General features: G+C 55.0%; 3 protein-coding genes across 4 annotated transcripts in view; 1 reads left to right on the forward strand and 2 right to left on the reverse strand.

The window, feature by feature from the left end:
- Positions 1-15: 15 nt before the first annotated feature.
- Positions 16-2,855, reverse strand: SCNM1 (sodium channel modifier 1). 2 transcript variants are annotated; one of them, XM_030965464.1, is made up of 8 exons: positions 2,779-2,855; positions 2,275-2,345; positions 2,112-2,200; positions 1,837-1,937; positions 1,431-1,516; positions 540-688; positions 322-430; positions 16-149 (listed from the first exon to the last, which is right to left on the reverse strand). In XM_030965464.1, exons 1-8 carry the CDS (start codon positions 2,827-2,829, stop codon positions 50-52), a joined length of 756 nt encoding a protein of 251 aa, XP_030821324.1. In that variant the 5' UTR covers positions 2,830-2,855; the 3' UTR covers positions 16-49. The 2 variants fall into 2 exon arrangements, with proteins under 2 accessions (XP_030821324.1, XP_030821325.1); XM_030965465.1 differs by lacking the exon at positions 322-430 and having other exon boundaries at positions 21-149; positions 1,845-1,937.
- Positions 2,856-2,993: 138 nt separating this feature from the next.
- Positions 2,994-4,566, forward strand: LYSMD1 (LysM domain containing 1). The gene is given in 4 exon segments (XM_030965103.1): positions 2,994-3,260; positions 3,484-3,622; positions 3,625-3,769; positions 4,365-4,566. Coding segments are annotated over 4 exon segments (753 nt in total).
- A 1,019-nt stretch (positions 4,567-5,585) lies between these two features.
- The window catches only part of ARHGEF11 (Rho guanine nucleotide exchange factor 11), a 52,387-nt gene continuing 32,264 nt past the window's right edge, over positions 5,586-25,708 (reverse strand). Inside the window, 16 exon segments of the mRNA XM_030965104.1 lie at positions 5,586-5,611; positions 6,907-7,054; positions 7,869-8,020; positions 8,367-8,459; positions 9,557-10,024; positions 10,473-10,682; positions 11,168-11,238; positions 12,311-12,412; positions 12,819-12,906; positions 13,360-13,530; positions 16,007-16,082; positions 19,627-19,805; positions 21,219-21,336; positions 23,783-23,908; positions 24,006-24,088; positions 25,296-25,442. Coding sequence (XP_030820964.1) covers positions 5,586-5,611; positions 6,907-7,054; positions 7,869-8,020; positions 8,367-8,459; positions 9,557-10,024; positions 10,473-10,682; positions 11,168-11,238; positions 12,311-12,412; positions 12,819-12,906; positions 13,360-13,530; positions 16,007-16,082; positions 19,627-19,805; positions 21,219-21,336; positions 23,783-23,908; positions 24,006-24,088; positions 25,296-25,442 — 2,258 coding nt within the window.

Consider the following 25,708-nt stretch of genomic DNA (forward strand, 5'->3'; position numbering starts at 1 on the left):
CTGGGGACACTTGGGGACACCTGGGGACGCTTGGGGACACTTGGGGACGTCAGGCTGGTGGCAGTGGCGGCGGCTCCTCCTCGTCGGAGTCGAACTCGGCGTTCCCGTCCTTCACCCAATTCCCAGCGGGATCCTGGAGCCAGCCCCGGCTGGGACACAGGGAAACGGGGTTGGGGGATTTTCTGGATTTTTTGGGATTTTTTGGGGGCTTTTTTTGGGATTCTCGGGGATATTTTTGGGCATATTTTGGGAGACTGTTGTGTGGATTTTTTGTGAGACATTTTTGGGATTTTTCCCCGGAACGCCCAGCTCCCAACTCACCTGCGCAGGTGCAGGTGGTGCCGCAGGATCCGCAGCCGCTCCGCGCTCGGCCCCTCGGGATTTTGGGAATTCCCTTTCCTGCCCCGCTGCTTCCCGGCCTTGGGAGCGCCTGGGGGAGCGAGGGCGGGGCTGCTGGGAGTCCCGGGAATGCGGAATTCCCGGGAATGCCGCGGAATTCCCGGGAATGCCCCGGAATGGGCGGGCGGGGCCTCACTCACCCTCTGTGCGCGCGGGGCCGGGCGTCTCGGCATTCCCGGCATTCCCGGAGCTCCTGCAATTCCCGGGGCTCCGGGACGGATCCGGCCGCGTCTGGGAATTCTTTGGGATCATCCCGGGGATCCCGGCCCGGGAGCTGCTGCCCTTCGTCCTGGGAGGGGGAAGCGAGAGCGGGTGAGACCCCAAACATTCCCTTTCCTGGGAATCCCAGAGCTTTCCCCGCTGTCCCTGGCTCCCTGTCCCAGCCTTTCCCGTTTGCTCCCGGTTTTTCCTGGTATCCCTGAGCTCCTTTCCCATCTGATCCTGTTTTTTCCCTGTTTTCCTCCCATCCTTCCCCATCTTTTCCCATTTACCCCAATTCTTCCCCATTTTCCTTGTTTCCCCCAGTTTTCCCCTCATTTCCCCTGGTTTTGCCCATTTTCCCCTGTTTTTCCCCATTTCCTCACCTGTCTCTCCTGCAGCAGCTGCTGTACGGGGCCATTCTCAGCATTTCCCCTGGTTTTGCCCATTTTTGCCCGTTTCCCCATTTCCTCACCTGTCTCTCCTGCAGCAGCTGCTGTACGGGGCCATTCTCAGCATTTCCCCTGGTTTTGCCCATTTTTGCCCGTTTTCCCCATTTCCTCACCTGTCTCTCCTGCAGCAGCTGCTGTACGGGGCCATTCTCAGCATTTCCCCTGGTTTTGCCCATTTTTGCCCGTTTCCCCCATTTCCTCACCTGTCTCTCCTGCAGCAGCTGCTGTACGGGGCCATTCTCAGCATTTCCCTGGTTTTGCCCATTTTGCCCGTTTCCCCATTTCCTCACCTGTCTCTCCTGCAGCAGCTGCTGCGTACGGGCCATTCTCAGCATTTCCCCTGGTTTTGCCCATTTTTGCCCGTTTTCCCCATTTCCTCACCTGTCTCTCCTGCAGCAGCTGTTGTACGGGGCCGTTCTCAGCAGAGCGCTCCGGGCCAGGCGGCGCGTCCGGGCCAGCAGCGGGGCCTGCGGGACACGCCCACTGAGACACGCCCACCGCAGGCCACGCCCACCAGAGGCCTCGCCCACCCAAGCCACGCCCACCCACATAACATTCAACCAGGCCATGCCCACTTAAGACATGCCCAGAGGCCACGCCCCCATGGAAACCACACCCACACAGACCACGCCCACCAAAGACAAGACTCACATAGGCCACGCCCATTTGGGAGCGACCACGGGGTCCCACCCACTTGGAGACCACACCCACACTGAACCACACCCACAGAGACCACGCCCACTTGGTGTCACAGCCCTGGAGCCACGCCCATCCCGGCCACACCCACCTGCGCACCTGGGGCCCCGCCCGGGGCCTCCTGCGGGGTCACCTGGGGTCCCTGCGGGGTCTCCTGGGGCCAGCGGGGCCGCCCGAAGGAACGGAGCAGGTCTGGGACAGTGAGGGGACAGTGAGGGGACAGGGACATGGAAAGGGGACATGGGGACACCGTGAGGGAACAGGGACATGGGACAGGGTGAGGGGACAGGGATGGGGTGAAAGGACAGTACAGGTGACACAGGGTCGGGTGACACGGGGCCAGGTGGCAGGGCCACCCGCACTCACTGTCCAGGTGCTTCCTGCCCGCGCGGTGCAGCAGCAGCGTCTGCAGAGTGTCACACACGGGGCGCTGGGGACACAGCGAGCACGCCAGCCTGGGGACAGCACAGGGGACACTGAGGGACGCTGGGGACACCGGGGACAGCGGGGGACAGCGGGGGACCCTCACCTGCCATCGCGCAGCAGCAGCGCCTCGTCCTCGGGGATGGCGCTGGCCAGCAGCTCGGCCACGCGGCGCCTCTGGGGACAGGGGGCCACCACGGTCACCCCCGGCACCAGACTGTCCCCAAACGGTCACTCAACTGTCCCCAAACCATCCCCAAACTGCGCCCACACCGTCCCCTCACGGCAAAGCCACTCTGAGGACAGCCCTGGGAAGGGCTGAGGGGATCCGGGGAAGGGCTGAGGGGATCCGGGGAAGGGCTGGGGGGCTCAGGAAAGAGTTGGGGACACCCCGGGGAGGATGAGGGGGCACAAAGGGACCGAGGGAAGGGTTGGGGGGACATCGAGGGGGCAAAGGGGACCCAGGGAAGGCCTCAGGGGGACCCGCGGGGCTCAGGCCGCGGCCCGGGGGTGAGGCCGGGCGTGGCGGGGGAGGCCGGGGCTGGGCCTGGCGGTGCCGGGGGTGCCCGAGGGGTGCCCGGGGAGGGGTCCCGGGGGGTGCCGGCCCCACCTGCAGCGCCCCGAGCGGTCCCGGGTCGCTCTCGTCGCGCTTAAAGGACATGGCGGGCCCCGCTAGGCCGCGGTTTCCATGGCAACCGCCGCAGCCACTTCCGGGTAGTGCTTCCCAGCGGACGGCCGGTGGGGGCAACCACCAATCAGCGAGCGCTCAGCGCGGACCCCGCGGTGTGACGGGAGTTGTAGTTCGACCGGGGAGCTTCTGTGGGAATGGCGGCGGAGACGGCCCGGGCGGAACTACAACTCCCAGGAGGGGCCGTGAGGCCGCGCCGGTTCGGCGGGGCCCGGCGCCGAGCGCTCCCCGTGAGCGGCGGGGCCGGGCCGGGACCCCCGGGCGGGACCCCCGGGCGGGACCCCCGGGCCGGGAGCCCCGGGCGGGCCATGGCGGGGAGCGGCGGAGCCGGGGCGGCCCCGCGGGAGCACCGCCTGCAGCCCGGGGACACCCTGCAGGGGCTGGCGCTGCGCTACGGGGTGACGGTGAGCGGCCCCGGGAACACCGGGGGGACACCGGGGGCACGGAAGGCCCTGGGGGTGCCCAGGGGTGATCTCGGGCCCGTGCTGGCCCGGTTCGGTTCGCCTGCCCGTCCTGGTCCGTGTCCTTATCCCTGTCCCCATCCCTGTACTGGTCCCGTTCCATCCCCGTCCCTGTCCCCGTTCTGTCCCGGTCCCATCGCGGTCCCATCCCGGTCCCATCCCGCAGATGGAGCAGATCCAGCGCGCCAACCGCCTCTACTCCTCGGACAGCATCTTCCTGAGAGCCACGCTGCTCATCCCGGGACAGCGCGACAGCCCCGGGGACACCGGCGGGGACATTCCCGGGACACCGGCGGGGACAGCGGCGGGGACAGCCCCAGGGACGGCCCCGGGGACGGCCCCGGCCCCTCCCGGCGCGACCTCTCGGCCTCGGATTTCCTGCGGCGCTTGGACGCCGAGATCGGGCGCTGCAAGGAGGCGGCGGCGCAGCGGCTGCAGGGCCGGAGCTGCAGGTGCGAACTGGGGGGAAATGGGGAAAATCCGGGGCAAACTGGGGCAAAAATCCGGGGGAAATCTGGGAAAAATCCGGGGGAAATGGGAAAAATCCGGGGCAAACTGGGGGAAAAATCCGGGGGAAATCTGGGAAAAATCCGGGGCAAATTGGGGGAAAAATCCGGGGGAAATCTGGGAAAAATCCGGGGCAAATTGGGGGAAAAATCCGGGGGAAATCTGGGAAAAATCCGGGGCAAACTGGGGGAAAAATCCGGGGCAAACTGGGGGAAAAATCCGGGGAAAATCTGGGAAAAATCCGGGGCAAACTGGGGGAAAAATCTGGGGGAAATCTGGGAAAAATCCGGGGCAAATTGGGGAAAAATCCGGGGAAATCTGGGAAAAATCAGGAAAAAAAATGGGGCAAACTGGGAGGGAACTGGGGGAGAAAATCTGGGGCAAAATCAGGAAAAAATGGGGGAAAAATTGGGGTGAAACTGGGGAGAAAATTGGGGTGAAACTGGGGAGAAATTCTGTGCAGCAGCCGGGGTGCGGTGGCGCCGGGGCGGTGGCAGTGCCACCCCGGCTGTCCCCGGCTGTCACCGGCTGTCCCCGCAGCCCCGGGCCGGGCGGGGCGGCCCGCCCCGCCCCCCTCGGGGGCCCGGCTGGGACCCCGGCCCCTCACCAGGACCCCGCGGGCGGCCGCGCTCAGGGACAGCGAGGACGAGATCTTCACCTTGTGACAACGGGGACATCGGGGACATCGGGGACACTGGAATGGGACATCGGGGACAGCGAGGACGAGACCTTGACCTTGTGACATTGGGGACACTGAGAACCCGACCCTGAGGACACCCGGGATGTGACACTGCAGACAGCCGGGATGTGCCACCAGAGGTGCCACCAGAGGTGCCACCGGGAGGTGCCACCAGAGGTGCCACCAGAGGTGCCACCGGGATGTGCCACCAGAGGTGCCACCGGGATGTGCCACCGGGATGTGCCACCAGAGGTGCCACCGCTCCTCGCTGCCAGGACCCCGAGGGGACACGGGGACTTAATTTAATTCCATTGAAACCCCCCAAATCCCAATAAAAAAATCCTCCAAATCCTATTAAACTCCCCCTGCCAGTCCCATAAAAAGCCCAAACCCCACAGAAACCCCAAACCCCACAGAAACCCCACAGAAACCCCAAACCCCACAGAAACCCCAAACCCCACAGAAACCCCACAGAAACCCCAAACCCCACAGAAACCCCACAGAAACCCCAAACCCCACAGAAACCCCAAACCCCACACACAAACCCCAAACCCCACAGAAACCCCAAACCCCACACACAAAACCCCAAACCCCACAGAAACCCCAAAACCCCACAGAAACCCCAAACCCCACACAAACCCCACAGAAACCCCAAACCCCACAGAAACCCCAAACCCCACAAGAAAGGACTCCAGGCCTGGGGATCCTTCCCAGCGCCCCCCGGGCTCTGTATTTATAATATTTATATTGGACCCGGGATTTGGGGGAAACCCGGGATTCTGGGGGCAAACCTGGCTTTGGGGGGGGATCCCGGGATTCTGGGGGTGCCACCCCCCGATTGTCACCGTGTCACCCCCGATTGTCACCGGGGGGGGGACACCCGGGGGTATTTACAGCGTGGGGGAGGGGCGTACGTACATATTTATAGGGGTTTTTTTTGGGGAAAAAGGGGGAATTCCCAACAAAGTGCATTTGTCCGTCTGTCCGGCTGTCCGGGGGGAACTCCCGGCCGGAATTCCCTGGAAAATCTTCCGGGGGGGGGGGTGGGGGAGGGAAATTCCAGCCCATCCCCCCCCTCCGGGTTAAAGGTGGGCGGGGCCGTCGGAGCCTGCAAGAGAAGGGGGAAAATAATGGGGGAAATAACGGGGAAAATGGGCAATTAATGGGGGAAATAGTGGGGGAAATAATGGGGAAAATGGGCAATTAATGGGGAAATAGTGGGGAAATAATGGGGAAAATGGGCAATTAATGGGGAAAATAATGGGGAAATAACGGGGAAAATGGGCAATTAATGGGGATAGTGGGGAAATAACGGGGAAAATGGGCAATTAATGGGGAAATACTGGGGGAAATAATGGGGAAAATGGGCAATTAATGGGGGAAATAGTGGGGAAATAATGGGGAAAATGGGCAATTAATGGGGGAAATAGTGGGGGAAATAATGGGGAAAATGGGCAATTAATGGGGGAAATACTGGGGGAAATAACGGGGAAAATGGGCAATTAATGGGGGAAATAGTGGGGGAAATAACGGGGAAAATGGGCAATTAATGGGGAAATAGTGGGGAAATAAATGGGAAATTAATGGGCAATTAATGGGGAAAATAATGGGGAAATAACGGGGAAAATGGGCAATTAATGGGGAAATAGTGGGGAAATAATGGGGAAAATGGGCAATTAATGGGGGAAATAGTGGGGGAAATAATGGGGAAAATGGGCAATTAATGGGGGAAAATAATGGGGGAAATAACGGGGAAAATGGGCAATTAATGGGGGAAATAGTGGGGGAAATAATGGGGAATAACAGGGGAATAATGGGGAATAATAGGGGAATAAATGGGAAATTAATGCGGGAAATAATGGGGAAAATGGGCAAATTAATGGGGGAAATAGTGGGGGAAATAATGGGGAAAATGGGCAATTAATGGGGGAAATAGTGGGGGAAATAATGGGGAAAATGGGCAATTAATGGGGGAAATAGTGGGGGAAATGGGCAAATTAATGGGGGAAATAGTGGGGGAAATAATGGGGAATAACAGGGGAATAATGGGGGAAATAATGGGAAATTAATGGGGAAATAATGGGGGAATAATGGGGGAAATAGTGGGGAAATAATGGGGAAAATAATGGGGAAAATAGGGAAATAATGGGGGAAACATGGGAGGAAAATGGGGGAAATAGTGGGGAAATAATGGGGAATAATGGGAAATTAACGTGGGAATAATGGGGGAAATAACGGTGCTGTGGGCAAGGGGACAGGAGGGGACAGGAGGGGACAGAGGGGACAGAGGGGACATTGCAGGTGCCCCGGGGCTCTCACCTGCGCCGTGGGCGGCAGTGCCAGCGGGGGTGGCAGTGCCACCGTGTCCCCCGTGTCCCCGCGGGGCCGGGGGCGGCTGGGGGCTGGGGGGCGGCGGGGCGCGCCCGGGGACGGCGCTGGGGGCGTTGGGGACACTGGGGACGTTGTTGGGGACACTGGGGACGGTGCTGGGGACGGCGGCGTTGCCCCCCCCCAGCGAGTGCAGCAGCTGCCAGTGAGCGACTTCCATGGCCTGGGGGGGGCAGGGACAGCTGGGGACACGCTGGGGACACCTCAGTGTCCCCCCAGCCCCTTCACGTCCCCCCGTGTCCCCGTGCCAGGGCTCCCTTAACGTCCCCACCGCCCCATCCATGTCCCCCATGATGTCCCCAGTCTCACCCTGAGGCTCAGCAGTTCCCATTAACGTCCCCATTGCTGTCCCCATTGCTGTCCCCATTGCCGTCCCAATGTCCCCATTGCCGTCCCCAGTGTCCCCATCGCTGTCCCAATGTCCCCATGGCTGTCCCCATTACTGTCCCCATTGCTGTCCCCAGTGTCCCCATAGCTGTCCCACTGTCCCCATAGCTGTCCCCATTACTGTCCCCATTGCTGTCCCCACTGCTGTCACTCACCCTGAGGCTCAGCAGTTTCCCATTAATGTCCCCATTGCTGTCCCCAGTGTCCCCATTGCTGTCCCCAATGTCCCCACTGCTGTCCCCAATGTCCCCATTACTGTCCCCATTGCTGTCCCCACTGCTGTCCCCATTACTGTCCCCAATGTCCCCACTGCTGTCCCCAATGTCCCCATTACTGTCCCCATTGCTGTCCCCACTGCTGTCCCCATTGCTGTCCCCAGTGTCCCCATTGCTGTCCCCATCGCTGTCACTCACCCTGAGGCTCAGCAGTTTCCCATTAATGTCCCCATTGCTGTCCCCAGTGTCCCCATTGCTGTCCCCACTGCTGTCACTCACCCTGAGGCTCAGCAGTTTCCCATTAATGTCCCCATAGCTGTCCCCATTACTGTCCCCATTACTGTCCCCATTACTGTCCCCATCGCTGTCACTCACCCTGAGGCTCAGCAGTTTCCCCCGCAGCTCCTCCAGGGTGCCCAGGATCAGCTCCGTGTCCCCAGGGGTGTCCCCAATGTCCCCAGAGGTGTCCCCGGTGTCCCCTCCTGCTCGGGGGGGCCCCGTGGGGAGGCTCAGGTAGAAGAAATTCCCTGCAGGAGGGACAGGGGACATCAGGGGCCGCTCCTGGTGCCACCCTGGGGTGTTTCTGGTGGCCCCAAAGGGACATTTGGTGGCCCCAGGGGAGAGTTTGGTGGCCCCAGGGATATTCTGGTGTCCCCAAAGGATTTTTGGTGGCCCTTTTGGGTTTTTGGTGGCCCCAGGGGGAGATTTGGTGGCCCCAAAAGGTTTTTGGTGGCTCTTTTTGGGTTTTTTGTGGCTCTTTTTGGGTTTTTGGTGGCCCCAAAAGGTTTTTGGGGCCCTTTCGGGTTTTTTGGGGCCCTTCTGGGTTTTTGGGGCCCTTTGGGGGTTTTTGGGGGTGGGGGAGGGGCCGGTTACCCTCGGCGCTGGCTCCGCCTCCTTCCCGCAGCTCGGGCTCTGATTGGCTGCAGCCGCGCGGGGGCGTGGCCTCCTCCGGCCCCTCCTCCTGGGCTAGGCCCCCAAAAAGTGGGGGGGGGAGGGGAAGGGGGAGCGCCCCGCCACCGGAATGCGGTAATTAGCACCCAATTAGCTCATTAGCACCCCAGTTAGTTCATTAGCACCCCAATTAGCTCATTAGCACCCCCAATTAGCGCCCGAAATTAATTGGCACCCGAAATCAGCACCCCGAAGTTAATTAGCGCCCCTAATTAGCGCCCAGCACCCCAAAATCAGCACCCGAAGTTAATGAGCACCCAGAATTAGCAACCCAAATTAATTAGCGCCCAGCACCAAAAAGCAGCACCCCAAAATACCAAAATTAGCGTTCAGAACCCCAAATTAGAACCCGAAATTCATCAGAACCCAAAATTAATTAACACCCCAAAATCAGCACCCAAAATTAATTAACACCCAAAATTAATTAGCACCCAGCACCCAAAGCTGGGACCCAAAATTGGCACCCAAGAGCAGCACCCCAAAATTGGCAGCCAGCACCAAGACCCAAATCAGAACCCCAAAATCAGAACCCGAAATCAGAACCCAAAATCAGCACCCAAAATCAGAACCCAAAATCAGCACCCAGAATCAAAATCCCAAAATCAAAATCCCGAAATCAGCACCCCAAAATCAGACCCCCCAATGAACTCCCTGAAATCAGAACCCAAAATCAGCACCAAAACCCAGAACCCAAAATCACAAACCCGAAATCGGCACCCAGGGAATGAGACCCCAAATCTGGGAAAAGGGCTGGGAATGAGACCCCAAATCCCAAAAAGGAGCAGGGAATGAGACCCCAAATCCCAGAGAGGCACAGGGAGCGAGACCCCAAATCCTGGAACAAGGCCCCAAATCCCTGCAGGGAATTCCCATTGATTCCCCCACAAATCCCACCCCAAATCTCCCAAAATTCTCTCAATTCTACCCCAATTCCCACCCTAAATCCACCCCAAATCCCCCTGAATTCCTGCCCCAAATCATCCCTAAATCCCCCCAAATTCCTGCCCCAATTCATGCCCCAATCCCCCCCAAATTCCCCCCAGTTCTCACCCCAAATTCCTGCCCCAAATCTCCCCAAATCCCTGCCCCAGTCCCCCCAGATCCCCCTTTACCTTTCCGGTTGATTCGGATCCCGTTTGGCTCCGGCCCCTCCTGGCCGGACACTGGGAATTCCCAGCCGGACGTGGCCAAATCCTGGCCGGACACTGGGAATTCCTGGCTGGACATTGGGAATTCCTGGCTGGACACTGGGAATTCCTGGCCGGACATTGGGAATTCCTGGCCGGACATTGGGAATTCCTGGCCGGACATCCCGGAATCCTGGCTGGACCCCAGGAATTCCCGGCCGGACGTGGCTGAGTCCTGGCTGGACGTGGGGAACTCCCAGCTGGACATCCCAGAATCCTGGCTGGACATCGGGAATTCCCGGCCGGACGTGGCCGAGTCCTGGCCGGAGCCCCGGGGGTCACTGCCCTGTCCGGCCGCTCCGGCCGCTCCGGCCGCGGGGCTCTGTCCATCCTCGGGGTCGGGATCCCGGCCCGGCCGGAGCCTCCGGACAATCAGGAGCCGCAGGGTCTCCACTGGGAGCGGGGAGGGAAAAACGGGATTTGGGGTTTTCCCAAAAGAAGGGAAAATGTCCTTGGATGGGGAAGAGAGAGAGGAAAAAGGGGGATTTGGGATTTCCCAGGGAACAGAGGAAGGACAGCTGGGGAGTTTGGGATTTTCCTAAAGGGATGGAGGAGGACAGTTGGGAGTTTGGGGTTTCCCAATGGAGGAAGGACAGTTGGGAATCTGGGATTTTCCCTGGAAATGGAGAAAGGACAGTTGGGAATTTGGGGTTTCCCAATGGAGGAAGGACAGTTGGGGAGTTTGGGGTTTCCCAGGAGGGACAGTGGGTCTGGGTTTTCCTGGAGGGGAAGTTGGGAATTTGGGGTTTCCCAATGGAGGAAGGACAGTTGGGAATTCGGGATTTTCCCCAGGGAATGAGGAATGACAGTTGGGGCAATTTGGGGTTTTGGGATTTCTCACCGTCCTCCAGCGCTGCCTCGGCCACTCCGGCGCTCCCCGGGGATTTGGGGGTTCCCGGGCCGGGGCTGGGACCCCCCGGGCCGGGGTCGGGGTCCCCGGGGTCAGGGTCGGGGTCCCCCAGGTCAGGGTCCCCAGCCCCGGCCCCTCGCGGCTCCTCCAGCAGCTCCTGCAGCGGCCGGGCCCGGCCCGAGGGCTCGGGGTCACTGCGGCCTGGGGGACACGGACAGGGGTCAGTGCCGGCTGGGGGACACGGACAGGGGTCAGTGCCGGCGGGGGGACACGGACAGGGACAGCAGGGACAGGGGGTCAGTGCGGGCTGGGGGACACGGACAGGGACAGCAGGGACAGGGACAGGGGTCACTGCCGGCTGGGACAGGGACAGGGACAGGGACAGGGGTCAGTGCCGGCTGGGACAGGGACAGGGACAGCAGGGACAGGGACAGGGACAGGGACAGGGACAGGGGTCAGTGCCGACTGGGGGACAGGGACACACTGGGGACACCGTGACAGCAGGGACAGGGGACAGGGAGGGCACAGGAGGTGACAAGGACAGCAGGGACAGCCCCAGCAGTACCTGAGCAGCAATCCTCGGGCTCGGTGTCTGGGACAGGGACAGGGGTCAGTGCCGGCTGGGGGACACGGACAGGGACAGGGACAGGAGGTGACAGGGACAGCAGGGACAGCCCCAGCAGTACCTGAGCAGCAATCCTCGGGCTCGGTGTCTCGGGCCAGCTCCGGGGACACGGCGGGGTCCGGCAGCAGCAGGCTGGGAACGGGAACGGGAATGGGAACGGGACAGGGACAGAGGGACAGGGACAGAGGGACAGGGACAGCCAGCCCCGAGTCCCCGTCCCAGGGACCCTCTGGGGACACCAGGAACCTCCTGAGCTCTGTCCCATTCTCATTCCCATCCCCACTCCCATTATCCCCATTATCCCCATTATTCCCATTCCCATCCTTCCTGTTATCCCCATCATTCCCATCACTCCATTCCCATTATTCCCGTTACCCCATTCCCACTATCCCATCAGTCCCATCATTCCCGTTATCCCGCCATTCCCACTATTCCAACATTTCCATCATTCCCATTAGCCCATCCCCACCATCCCCACCATCCCCTCATTCCCATTATCCCATTCCCCTCATCCCCACCATTCCCACCATCCCCTCATTCCCACCATTCCCATTATCCCATTCCCCTCATTCCCACAATTCCCATTATCCCATTCCCCTCATCCCCACCATCCCCACCATCCCCACCATTCCCATTATCCCATTCCCCTCATCCCCACCATTCCCATTATCCCATTCCCCTCATTCCCACAATTCCCATTATCCCATTCCCCTCATCCCCACCATCCCCACCATCCCCACCATTCCCATTATCCCATTCCCCTCATTTCCCTCATCCCCTCAATTCCCCTCATCCCCACCATCCCCTCATCCCCACCATTCCCATTATCCCATTTCCCTCATTCCCACCATCCCCACCATTCCCATTATCCCATTCCCCTCATTTCCCACCATTCCCATTATCCCATTCCCCTCATCCCCACCATCCCCTCATCCCCACCATTCCCATTATCCCATTCCCCTCATTCCCACCATCCCCTCATCCCCACCATCCCCACCATCCCCCATCCCCACCATTCCCATTATCCCATTCCCTATCCCCACCATCCCCACCATCCCCTCATCCCCACCATTCCCATTATCCCATTCCCCTCATCCCCACCATCCCCTCATCCCCACCATTCCCATTATCCCATTCCCCTCATCCCCACCATCCCCGTTATCCCCGTTATCCCCGCTATCCCCATTCCCACGCCCGCTCCCACCCGCCGGCTCCGTTCGCGCTGCCCTCGCTCTGTCCCGGCTTTGGCGGCCCCGGGAGGCTCCTGGTGGCTCCTTGCACAGCCTGCTCCAGCAGCTGCATCCACCTGCAATTCCACACGGCAATTCCAGCCGGGAGCCCCAGCCCTGCCCCGCAATCCCCCTCTCATCCCAAGGATTTCTGTACCCAACACAAGGGAGGAATTCCAGCCCTTCCCAGGGAATTTTCCAGCCCTTCCCAGGGACTTCTCCAGCTCATCCCAAGGATTTTTGTCCCCTCCCAGGAAGGAGGAATTCCAGCCCATCCCAGGGTTTTCCCAGCCCTTCCCAAGGATTTTTGTTTCCCCAGGGAATTTTCCCTCTCATCCCAGGATTCCTGTGCCCCCTCCCAGGGAGGAATTCCAGCCCATCCCAAGGATTTTTCCAGCCCTTCCCAGGGACTTTTCCAGGTCATTCCAAGGATTTCTGTCCCTCCCAGGGAATTTTCCAGCCCATCCCAGGATTTCCCCTCACGTGTTCTTCTCCGAGGACGTCAGTGCCACCAGCTCGTAGATCTGGGGTCCCAGCTCCGAGGTGCAGATGATGAACAGGGCGCGCTTGTCTGGGGCACGGGGACACAAAATTCCCAACATTCCTCCCGTTCCCAAAATTCCTCCCGTTCCCAGCCCCAGAATTGCCCCAGATTCCCAGAATCCCAGGATTTCCTGATCCCACCTGTGGCCATGGACCAGATGAGCAGGAGCTGAGCTCCAGGACAGGCCTGAACTCCCATTTTCCCCCCAAACCCCTCCTTTTTCACACAAAACCCCCATTTTCCCCCCAAAACCCCGCAGAATTCTCAAAATTCTGCCCCAAATTCCCGGAGTTCTGGGATTTTCCCTGCCCACCTCCGGCCATGGAGCACTGATGACAGGGCTGAAGCCCCATTTCCCCCCTAAAACCCCATTTTTTACACAAAACCCCCATTTCTTCACACAAAAATCCCATTTTTTCACACAAAACCCCCCGTTTTCTCCCATTTCACTCCCGGGATTCCCGGGGTTCCTGCTCCCACCTGTGGCCACGGAGCGCACGAGCAGCGAGCTCAGCTTGAGCACGGGGCTGAAGCTCTGCTTGGTGTCGGGGGCTGCCCCCAGGCCGCCCTTGCTGTGGCACTTGAGCAGCCAGCGCTCGTCCTGCCGCTGCAGCAGCACCAGCAGCTCCTCCAGCAGCAGCACGTGCAGATCTGCGGGACCCCGCGGACATCGGGGACGTTTGGGGATTTTTTTGTGATTTTTTTGGGGATTTTTTGTGATTTTTTGGGGGATTTTTTTGTGATTTTTTTGGGATTTTTTGTGACTTTTTTGGGGATTTTTTTGTGATTTTTTGTGATTTTTTGGGATTTTTTTGGGATTTTTTGGGGATTTTTTTTGTGATTTTTTGGGGATTTTTTGTGATTTTTTTGTGATATTTTTGGGGGATTTGGGGGATTTTTTTGTGATTTTTTTGGGGATTTTTTTGTGATTTTTTGGTGATTTTTTGGGGATTTTTTTGGGATTTTTTGGGGATTTTTTGTGATTTTTGTGATATTTTTGTGATTTTTGGGGATTTTTGTGATTTTTGGTGATTTTTGTTTTTGTGATTTTTTTGGGATTTTTTGTGATTTTTGTGGGGATTTTTTGTGATTTTTTTGGGATTTTTTGTGATTTTTTGGGGATTTTTTTGTGATTTTTTGGGAATTTTTTGTGATTTTTTGTGATATTTTTTGTGATTTTTGGGGATTTTTTTGGGATTTTTTGGGATTTTTTGTGATTTTTGTGATTTTTTGGGATTTTTTGTGATTTTTGGGGATTTTTGTGATTTTTTTTGGGATTTTTTGGGGATTTTTTGAGATTTTTTTGTGATTTTTGGGACTTTTTGGGGATTTTTTGTGATTTTTGGGATTTTTTGTGATTTTTGGGGGATTTTTTGTGATTTTTTTTTTGGGGATTTTTGTGATTTTTGTGATTTTTGTGATTTTTTGGGGATTTTTGTGATTTTTTGTGATTTTTTGTGATTTTTGGGGATTTTTTGTGATTTTTTGTGATTTTTTGGGATTTTTTTGGGGATTTTTTTGTGATTTTTTGGGGATTTTTTGTGATTTTTTGTGATTTTTTGGGGGATTTGGGGGATTTTTTTGTGATTTTTTGGGATATTTTTGTGATTTTGGGGGGATTTTTGTGATTTTTTGGGGATTTTTTGTGATTTTTTGGGATTTTTTGGGGATTTTTTGTGATTTTTTGGGGATTTTTTTTGTGATTTTTTGGGGATTTTTTGGTTTTTGGGGATTTTTTTGTGATTTTTGGGGATTTTTGGGGATTTTTTGTGATTTTTGGGGATTTTTTTGTGATTTTTGGGGGATTTTTTTGTGATTTTTTGGGGATTTTTTGTGATTTTTTGTTTTTTTTTTTGTGATTTTTTGGGATTTTTTGGGGATTTTTTGTGATTTTTGGGGAATTTTTGTGATTTTTTTGGGATTTTTGTGACTTTTTGGGGGATTTTTTTGTGATTTTTTTGTGAATTTTTTGGGGATTTTTTGTGATTTTTTGGGGATTTTTTGGGGATTTTTTTGTGATTTTTTTGGGATTTTTTGGGGATTTTTTTGTGATTTTTTGGGAATTTTTTGTGATTTTTTTGGGATTTTTTGTGACTTTTTTGGGGATTTTTTGTGATTTTTTTGTGATTTTTTGGGGAATTTTTGGGATTTTTTGGGGATTTTTTGTGATTTTTTGTGATTTTTTTGTGATTTTTTGTGATTTTTTGGGGATTTTTTGTGATTTTTTTGTGATTTTTTGTGATTTTTTGGGGGAATTTTTGTGATTTTTTTGGGATTTTTTGTGACTTTTTTGGGGATTTTTTGTGATTTTTTTGGGATTTTTTTGTGATTTTTTGGGGATTTTTTTGTGATTTTGGGGGAATTTTTTTGTGATTTTTTGGGGATTTTTTTGTGACTTTTTTGGGAATTTTTTGGGGATTTTTTGTGATTTTTTATGACTTTTTCGGGGATTTTTTTGTGATTTTTTTGTGATTTTTTGGCGATTTTTTGTGATTTTTTGGGGGGATTTTTTGTGATATTTTGGGGATTTTTTTGTGACTTTTTTGGGGATTTTTTGTGATTTTTTGGGGATTTTTTTTGTGATTTTTTGGGGATTTTTTGTGATTTTTTTGGGGATTTTTTGTGATATTTTTTGTGATTTTGGGGGGATTTTTTTGTGATTTTTTGAGAATTTTTTTGTGACTTTTTTGGGATTTTTTGTGAGTTTTTTAGTGATTTTTTTTGGTGATTTTTTGTGATTTTTTTTTTTATTTTTTGTGATTTCTTTTTAATTTTTTGAGGGGATTTTGGGTGATTTTTTTTTAGTGAGGTTTTTTTTTCAGTTTTTGGGGGATTTTTTTATTATTTTTGGGGATTTTTTTTTTCTTTTTTTGGGGAATTTTTGTGATTTCTTAGTGATTTTTTTTTCAGTTTCTGGGGGATTTTTTAAATTTTTTTTTAATTTGTGGGGAAATTGTTGTGATGTTTTCAGTGATTTTTTTCAGATTTTTTTTTTTTTATTTTGGGGGATTTTTTTATTGTTGGGGAATTTTTTGTGATTTTTTAGTGATTTTTTTTTTTCAGTTTTTGGGGGATTTTTTTGGGGATTTTTGGATCTCAGTCCCTGCCAGTCCCCCCCAGTCCGTACCCACGCTCTTGTCCTTGCCCACTCTCCAGGCCAGGGGTCCCTCGTGGATCATCCGGTGTGAGGTCAGGTCCAGGTTCTGCGGGACCAAAACCCATGGGAAACACCCCAAAATCCATGGAAAACACCCCAAAACCCATGGAAAACACCCCAAAACCCATGGGAAACACCCCAAAATCCATGGGAAACGCCCAAAAATGCAGGGAAAACACCCCAAAATCCAGGGAAAACACCCCAAAACCCATGGGAAACGCCCCAAAACCCATGGAAAACACCCCAAAATCCAGGGAAAACACCCCAAAATCCAGGGAAAACACCCCAAAATCCATGGAAACGCCCCAAAATCCATGGAAAACACCCCAAAATCCAGGGAAACACCCCAAAATCCAGGGAAAACGCCCCAAAATCCAGGGAAACACCCCAAAATGCAGGGAAACACCCCAAAATCCAGGGAAAACACCCCAAAATGCAGGGAAACACCCCAAAATGCAGGGAAAACACCCCAAAATCCAGGGAAACACCCCAAAATCCATGGGAAACACCCCAAAATGCAGGGAAAACACCCCAAAATCCATGGAAACGCCCCAAAATGCAGGGAAAACACCCCAAAATCCAGGGAAAACACCCCAAAATGCAGGGAAAACACCCCAAAATCCAGGGAAAACATCCCAAAACCCATGGGAAACACCCCAAAATCCAGGGAAAACACCCCAAAATCCAGGGAAATGCCCCAAAACCCATGGGAAACACCCCAAAATCCAGGGAAACGCCCCAAAATCCATGGAAACGCCCCAAAATGCAGGGAAACGCCCCAAAATCCAGGGAAACGCCCCAAAATGCAGGGAAAACACCCCAAAATGCATGGGAAACACCCCAAAATGCAGGGAAAACACCCCAAAATGCAGGGAAACACCCCAAAATCCAGGGAAACACCCCAAAATCCAGGAAAACACCCCAAAATCCAGGGAAAACACCCCAAAAATCCAGGGGAAACACCCCAAAATCCATGGAAAACACCCCAAAATGCAGGGAAACGCCCCAAAATCCAGGGAAACACCCCAAAATCCAGGGAAACGCCCCAAAATCCATGGGAAACGCCCCAAAATCCATGGGAAACGCCCCAAAATGCAGGGAAAACACCCCAAAACCCATGGGAAACATCCCAAAATGCAGGGAAAACACCCCAAAACCCATGGGAAACACCCCAAAACCCATGGAAAACACCCCAAAATCCAGGGAAACGCCCCAAAATCCAGGGAAACGCCCCAAAATCCATGGGAAACACCCCAAAATGCAGGGAAAACACCCCAAAATCCATGGAAAACACCCCAAAAACCAGGGAAACGCCCCAAAACCCATGGGAAACGCCCCAAAATCCATGGGAAACACCCCAAAATCCAGGGAAATGCCCCAAAATGCAGGGAAAACACCCCAAAATCCATGGGAAACACCCCAAAATCCATGGGAAACCCAAAATGCAGGGAAACACCCCAAAATCCATGGAAACCCCCCACCCCCAAATGCAGGGAAAACACCCAAAACCCATGGGAAACACCCCAAAACCCATGGGAAACACCCCAAAATCCAGGGAAACGCCCCAAAATGCAGGGAAAACACCCCAAAATCAATGGGAAACGCCCCAAAATCCAGGGAAACACCCCAAAATCCAGGGGAACACCCCAAAATCCATGGGAAACACCCCAAAATGCAGGAAACGCCCCAAAATCAACCCCAAAATCCAGGAAACGCCCCAAAATCCATGGGAAACGCCCCAAAATCCATGGGAAACGCCCCAAAATGCAGGGAAAACACCCCAAAACCCATGGGAAACATCCCAAAATGCAGGGAAAACACCCCAAAATCCAGGGAAAACACCCCAAAACCCATGGGAAACACCCCAAAATCCAGGGAAACGCCCCCAAAATCCAGGGAAACGGCCCAAATGCCCCATGGGAAACACCCCAAAATGCAGGGAAAACACCCCAAAATCCATGGAAAACACCCCAAAAACCAGGGAAACGCCCCAAAACCCATGGGAAACGCCCCAAAATCCAGGGAAATGCCCCAAAATGCAGGGAAAACACCCCAAAATCCATGGGAAACACCCCAAAATCCATGGGAAACGCCCCAAAATGCAGGGAAACACCCCAAAATCCATGGGAAACGCCCCAAAATGCAGGGAAAACACCCCAAAACCCATGGGAAACACCCCAAAATCCATGGGAAACGCCCCAAAATCCAGGGAAATGCCCCAAAATCCAGGGAAAACACCCCAAAATCCAGGGAAAACACCCCAAAATCCAGGGAAACGCTCCCAAAACTCAGGGAAAACACCCCAAAATCCAGGGAAAACACCCCAAAATCCAGGGAAACGCCCCAAAATGCAGGGAAAACACCCCAAAATGCAGGGAAACGCCCCAAAATCCATGGGAAACACCCCAAAATCCAGGGAAACGCCCCAAAACCCATGGGAAACACCCCAAAATCCAGGGAAACGCCCCAAAATCCAGGGAAACGCCCCAAAATCCAGGGAAATGCCCCAAAATCCATGGGAAACACCCCAAAATCCATGGGAAACACCCCAAAATGCAGGGAAAACACCCCAAAATCCATGGGAAACACCCCAAAACCCATGGGAAACACCCCAAAATGCAGGGAAAACACCCCAAAATCCAGGGAAACACCCCAAAATCCAGGGAAACGCCCCAAAACCCATGGGAAACACCCCAAAATCCAGGGAAACGCCCCAAAACCCATGGGAAACACCCCAAAATCCATGGGAAATGCCCCAAAATCCAGGGAAACGCCCCAAAATCCAGGGAAACACCCCAAAATCCATGGGAAACACCCCAAAATGCAGGGAAAACACCCCAAAATGCAGGGAAAACACCCCAAAATCCATGGGAAACGCCCCAAAACCCATGGAAACACCCCAAAATGCAGGGAAACACCCCAAAATCCAGGGAAACACCCCAAAATCCAGGGAAAACACCCCAAAATCCATGGGAAACACCCCAAAATCCAGGGAAACACCCCAAAATGCAGGAAAACACCCCAAAATGCAGGGAAAACACCCCAAAATCCAGGGAAACACCCCAAAACCCAGGGAAACACCCCAAAATGTATGGGGAACACAATGCAGCAATGGTGTTTTCCAAGGAAAACCATGGGTTTGTCACAGGCAAATGGGGGATTTCCCATGGAAAAATGGGGATTTTCATGGAAAGCTGGGGTGCAGAAATGGGGATTTGCAAGGAAAACGGAGGGATCTCCATGGAAAAACGGGGGATCCCCGTGGAAAAATGGGGGATTCCCATGGAAAAATGGGGGATTCCCGTGGAAAAATGGGGATTCCCATGGAAAAATGGGGGATTCCCATGGAAAAATGGGGATTCCCATGGAAAAGTGGGGGATTCCCATGGAAAAATGGGGGATTCCCATGGAAAAGTGGGGGATTCCCATGGAAAACCGAGGTATTCCCATAAAACCCCATGGATTCCCACGGAAAGCCAGGCTGCAGAAACGGAGTTTCCCAAGGAAAACCGAAGATTTCCGTGGAAACTCAGGGCATTCCCACAAAACGCACGGATCTCCCGTTTGCCCGGCCGGGCGGGCAGCGCTACCCGGAATTCCGCGGCCAGCGGGTTGCTGGTCCTCTCCAGGGCCGAGGTGTCCAAGCGCCGCTGGTGCTCCTGCAGGCGCTGCCGGTTCTCGGCGCGGCGCACGGCCTCGTTCACCGCCCGCAGCACGTCCCGGCTCTGCTCGCGGGCGCGCAGCAGCTTCTGCTGCTCTGCCGAGCCCCCTGGGAACGGGGAAAATTGGGGGAAATCCAGGGGAAAATCCATGGGAAAAATGGGATAAATTGAGCGGAAAATGGGGGAAATCCAGGAGAAAATGGGATTGGGATCATGGATCCCACTCCTGGGCACGGAGCAGCTTCTGCTGCTCTGCCGAGCCCCCTGGGAATGGGGAAATCCAGGAGATAATGGGGAAAATCCATGGAAAAATGGGATTGAGATCACTGATTCCACTCCTGGGCACGGAGCAGCTTCTGCTGCTCTGCCGAGCCCCCTGGGAACGGGGAAAAATGGGGGAAATCCAGGGGAAAATCCATGGGATAACGGGGAAAATCCGGGGGAAAAATGGGATAAATGGCGGAAAAGGGGAAATGGGAATGGGAAGAGTCACTGATCCCACTCCTGGGCACGGAGCAGCTTCTGCTGCTCTGCTGAGCCTCCTGGGAATGGGAGAAATGGGAGAAATCCAGGGGAAAATGGGATTGGGATCATGGATCCCACTCCTGGGCACGGAGCAGCTTCTGCTGCTCTTCCTAGCCTCCTGGGAATGGGGAAAAATGGGGGAAATCCAGGGGAAAATCCAGGGAAAAATCCATGGGATAACGGGGAAAACCGGGGAAAAGGGATAAATTGAGGAAATGGAAATCAGGGGAAAATGGGACAGGAGTACTGTCCCCCCCAGCAATCCGGGCTCAAGCAGTTTGCTGCTCTGCCGAGCCCCCTGGGAATGGGGAAAAATGGGGGAAATCCAGGGGAAAATCCATGGGATAACGGGGAAAATCCGGGGGAAAAATGGGATAAATTGAGCGGAAAATGGGGGAAATCCAGGGGAAAATGGGATTGAGATCATTGATCCCACTCCTGGGCACCACTTCTGCTGCTTGACGGGAAGGGGAAAAATGGGGGAAATCAGGGGAAAATCCAGGGAAAAATCCATGGGATAATGGGGAAAATCCGGGGGAAAAATGGGGGAAATCGAGCGGAAAATGGGGAAAATCCATGGGGAAAATCTAGGGATTGAGATCACTGATCCCCTGCCCGCAGCACGTCCCGGCTCTGCTCCCAGGCACGGAGCAGCTTCTGCTGCTCTGCTGAGCCTGCTGGGAATGCGGAAAATGGGGAAAAATGGGGGAAATCCAGGGGAAAATCCAGGGAGAAATCCAGGAGAAAAAGGGGCATTAGCAGGGGCAAGTGGGGGTGGGAATGGGCACAGCTTCTCCTGCTCTACTGAGCCAGCTGGGAACGAGGGAAATCCAGGGAAAAACCCATGGAAAGATCCAGGGAAAAATGTTGGGAAAAAAGGTGAAAATCCAGGGAAATCCGGGGGATTTCCAGGTAAAACAGTGGGAAAGCAGGGAGGGGGAATGGGGTTTCTCCAGGCAGAAGGGCCCCAGGCACTCGGGGCGCGCCGTCCCTACCCGGGGTGCACTTGATGACGTTCTCCAGCAGCAGCGGGTACTTGGTCAGGCGCTGCATCTCGGCGATCAGCAGGTCCTTCAGCTGCAGCCGCCGGCACTGCGGGTTGCTCTCGGCCTCCTGCGCGGCAGCGCCCGTCAGGGAGCTCCTCACCCCTCGGGGTCCCCAATCAGGGAATTCCTCACCCCTCGGGGTCCCAAATCCTGAAACTCCTCACCCCTCGGGGTCCCCAATCAGGGAGCTCCTCACCCCTCGGGGTCCCCAATCAGGGAGCTCCTCACCCCTCTGGGTCCCCAAATCCTGAAACTCCTCACCCCTCTGGGTCCCCAGTCAGGGAGCTCCTCACCCCTCGGGGTCCCCAATCCCAAAATCCTGAAACTCCTCACCCCTCGGGGTCCCCAAATCAGGGAGCTCCTCACCCCTCGGGGTCCCCAATCAGGGAATTCCTCACCCCTCGGGGTCCCCAAATCCTGAAACTCCTCACCCCTCGGGGTCCCAAATCCCAAAATCCTGAAACTCCTCACCCCTGTCCAGAGGAGCTCCTCACCCCTCGGGGTCCCCAAATCAGGGAGCTCCTCACCCCTCGGGGTCCCAAATCCCAAAATCCTGAAACTCCTCACCCCTCGGGGTCCCCAAATCAGGATTCCTCACCCCTCGGGTCCCCAACCAAAATCCTGAAACTCCTCACCCCTCGGGGTCCCCAGTCAGGGGTCCTCACCCCTCGGGGTCCCCAACCCAAAATCCTGAGCTCCTCACCCCTCGGGGTCCCCAAATCAGGGAATTCCTCACCCCTCAGGGTCCCCAAATCCTGAAACTCCTCACCCCTCGGGGTCCCAAATCCCAAAATCCTGAAACTCCTCACCCCTCGGGGTCCCCAAATCAGGGATTCCTCACCCCTCGGGGTCCCCCCAAAATCCTGAAACTCCTCACCCCTCGGGGTCCCCAATCAGGGAGCTCCTCACCCCTCGGGGTCCCAAATCCTGAAACTCCTCACCCCTCAGGGTCCCCAAATCAGGGAATTCCTCACCCCTCGGGGTCCCCAAATCCTGAAACTCCTCACCCCTCGGGGTCCCCAATCAGGGAGCTCCTCACCCCTCGGGGTCCCAAATCAGAATTCCTCACCCCTCCGTCCAAATCCAAAATCCTGAAACTCCTCACCCCCGGGTCCCCAATCAGGAGCTCCTCACCCCCATCCCCAAATCCTGAACTCCTCACCCCTCGGGGTAATCAGGTTCCTCACCCTCGGGTCCAAACAGAGACTTCCTGGGTCCCAAATCCTTCCCACCCCCGGGTCCCCAAATCCCAAACTCCTCACCCCCAGGGTCCCCAAAATCTGAACTCCTCACCCTCGGGGTCCCCAATCAGGGAATTCCTCACCCCTCGGGGTCCCCAATCAGGGAGCTCCTCACCCCTCGGGGTCCCCAATCCCAAAATCCTGAAACTCCTCACCCCTCGGGGTCCCCAATCCCAAAATCCTGAAACTCCTCACCCCTCGGGGTCCCCAATCAGGGAATTCCTCACCCCTCGGGGTCCCCAAATCCTGAAACTCCTCACCCCTCGGGGTCCCCAATCAGGGAGCTCCTCACCCCTCGGGGTCCCCAAATCAGGAGCTCCTCACCCCTCGGGGTCCCAAATCCCAAAATCCTGAAACTCCTCACCCCTCGGGTCCCCAAATCAGGGAGCTCCTCACCCCTCGGGGTCCCCAATCCCAAAATCCTGCAACTCCTCACCCCATTGGTTCCCCAAGATCTCAGAGTTGCTGACCCCTTTGGTTCCCCAAATTCCAGAGTTCCTGAGCTCACTGGTTCCCCAAATCATGGAATTTCTGACCCCACTGGGTCCCCAAATCACAGAATTCCTCACCCCTCTGGTTCCCAGAATCCCAAAATCCTGAAGTTCCTGACCTCACTGCTTCTCCAAATCCCGAAATCCCAGAATCCTGAAATTCCTGACCCCACTGCTTCCCCAAATCCTGAAATTCCTGACCCCGGTGCGGGGAAAGCTGGGGGAAATAAAGGGGGAAGAGAAGAAGGGGAAAAAATCCAGGGGAAAAAGGGAAATAAAAGGTGGAGATAAAGGTAGAAAAGGTGGGAAATGCAGGAATTCCTGGGGCAGGGTCCCAGACCTGCATGAAGAGCTGGAAGTGAGAAACAAAAGGTGGAAATAAAAACAAAAAAGGTGGAAAAGCAGGAATTCCCTCTGGAGAGGTGGAAATAAAGGTACAAAACGTGGGAAAAAGGTAAAAAAGGGGGAAATAAAGGTAAAAAAGGCAGGAATTCCCTCTGGAAGGCCCCAGACCTGCATGAAGAGCTGGGAGTGAGGAACAAAAGTGGAAATGAAGGTACAAAAGGTGGGAAAAAGGTAAAAAAAGCAGGAATTCCCTGTCCCAAATCTGTATGAAGAGCTGGAAGCGGGAACAGGGGTGGAAATGAAGGTACAAAAGGTGGGAAAAAGGTAAAAAAAGCAGGAATTCCCTGTCCCAAATCTGTATGAAGAGCTGGAAGCGGGAACAGGGGTGGAAATGAAGGTACAAAAGGTGGGAATGTCAGGAATTGCCATCCCAGACCTGCATGAAGAGCTGGAAGCGGCTCTCCTTGCGCTGCTTGGTGCGGATCAGCTCGAGCGCGATGGACTGCGAGGAGCAGAAGGCGGCGGCCACGCGCTGGAACTCCTCCTTGGCAGCCCCCTCGAACTGCAACGGCACGGCACGGAATGGAACGGAACACCGGGATGGGCGCGCCGGCACCCCCGGCACCCCCGCGGGCCGGCAAGGCTCGGCTCTGTCCTACCCGGGCCAGCATCAGGTCCCCGATGTCGCCGATGATGGGACCCTGCTCCTCCCGCAGCCGCCGCATGGATTCCCACAGGGAGCCTGGGAACGCGGGAAGGGGACGGGGAAAGGGGAAAGAAAGGGGGGAAATGGGGGGGAAAAAGGGGAAAGGGAAAAGGGGGAAATGGGGAAAAGGGGAAATGGGGAAATAAAGAAATGGGAAATGGGGAAAGGGAGAGGGGGAAATGGGGAAATGGGGAAACGGGGAAATGGGGGAAAAGGGGGGAAATGGGGAAAAGGGGAAATGGGGAAATGGGGAAAGGGGGGGAAAGGGGGGAAATGGGGAAATGGGGAAATGGGGAAAAAGGGGGAAATGGGGGAAAAAGGGGGAAAAAGGGGAAAAAAGGGGGGAAATGGGGAAAGGGGAAAAGGGGGAAAAAGGGGGGGGAAATGGGGGAAAAGGGGAAATGGGGAAAAAGGGGAAATGGGGAAAAGGGGAAATGGGGGGAAATGGGGGAAATGGGGAGGGAAAAAGAGGGAAATGGGGGAAACGGGGAAACGGGGGAAATGGGGGGAAAAGGGAGGGGAAATGGGGAAAAGAGGAAATGGGGAAACGGGGGAAATGGGGAAAAGGGGAAATGGGGAAAAGGGGGGAAAAGGGGGGAAAAGGGGGGAAAAAGGGGGGAAATGGGGAAAAGGGGAAATGGGGGAAATGGGGAAAAGGGGAAATGGGGAAAAGGGGGAAATGGGGGGAAAGGGGAAAGGGGAAAAGGGGAAAAGGGGGGAAATGGGGAAACGGGGGGCAAATGGGAAAAGGGGAAACAGGGGGAAAGGGGGGAACGGGGGAAAGGGGAAAGGGGGAAAGGGGGAAAAAGGGGGAAAGAAAGGGGGGGAAAAGGGGGAAAGGGGAAAAAGGGGAAAAAGGAGAAAAAGGGGAAAAAGGAGAAAAGGGAGAAAAAAGAGGGAAAGGAATGGGAAAAGGGAGGGGAAAAAGAAGGGGGGAAAGGGGGAAAAGGGAAAAAAGGGAGGCAAAATTGGGATTTCAGGATTTTGGGGATTTGGGATTTTGGGGATTTGGGATTTCAGGATTTTGGAGATTTGGGATTTCAGGATTTTGGGGATTTGAGATTTCAGGATTTTGGGGATTTGGGATTTCAGGATTTCGGGGATTTCAGGATTTTGGGGATTTGGAATTTCAGGATTTTTGGGGATTTGAGATTTCAGGATTTTGGGGATTTGGGATTTCAGGATTTCAGGGGATTTGGGATTTCGGGCATTTGGGATTTCAGTGTTTTGGGGTTTCTCTCACTGTGCACGTCGATGAGGTCGGGCAGGTTGGGGAAGAGCAGCCCCAGCTCCTCCCGGCTCAGGAGCTGCTCCCGGCGCAGGCGTTGGAAGAAAAGCAAATCCAGAACACGCAGGATGCGCAGGTGGGACAGCTCGGTGACAAACAGCTCTGGGGGGACATTGGGGACACATTGGGGACACATTGGGGACACTGGGGACACAGGGACAGCACCCACAGGTGGGACAGCTCAGTGACAAACAGCTCTGGGGGACATTGGGGACACATTGGGGACACATTGGGGGGGAGCAGACACCCAGAACCAGCCCCAGCACCCCAAACCCAGCCCCAAATGCCGGGGACATAGCGGGACACATTAGCCCCTACATTCCGGGTGACACCGGGGACCCAGCAGGGACAGAGCCCACTAAATCCCA

Source organism: Camarhynchus parvulus, chromosome 25 (genome assembly GCF_901933205.1).
Source record: "Camarhynchus parvulus chromosome 25, STF_HiC, whole genome shotgun sequence".
NCBI lineage: Eukaryota > Metazoa > Chordata > Aves > Passeriformes > Thraupidae > Camarhynchus > Camarhynchus parvulus.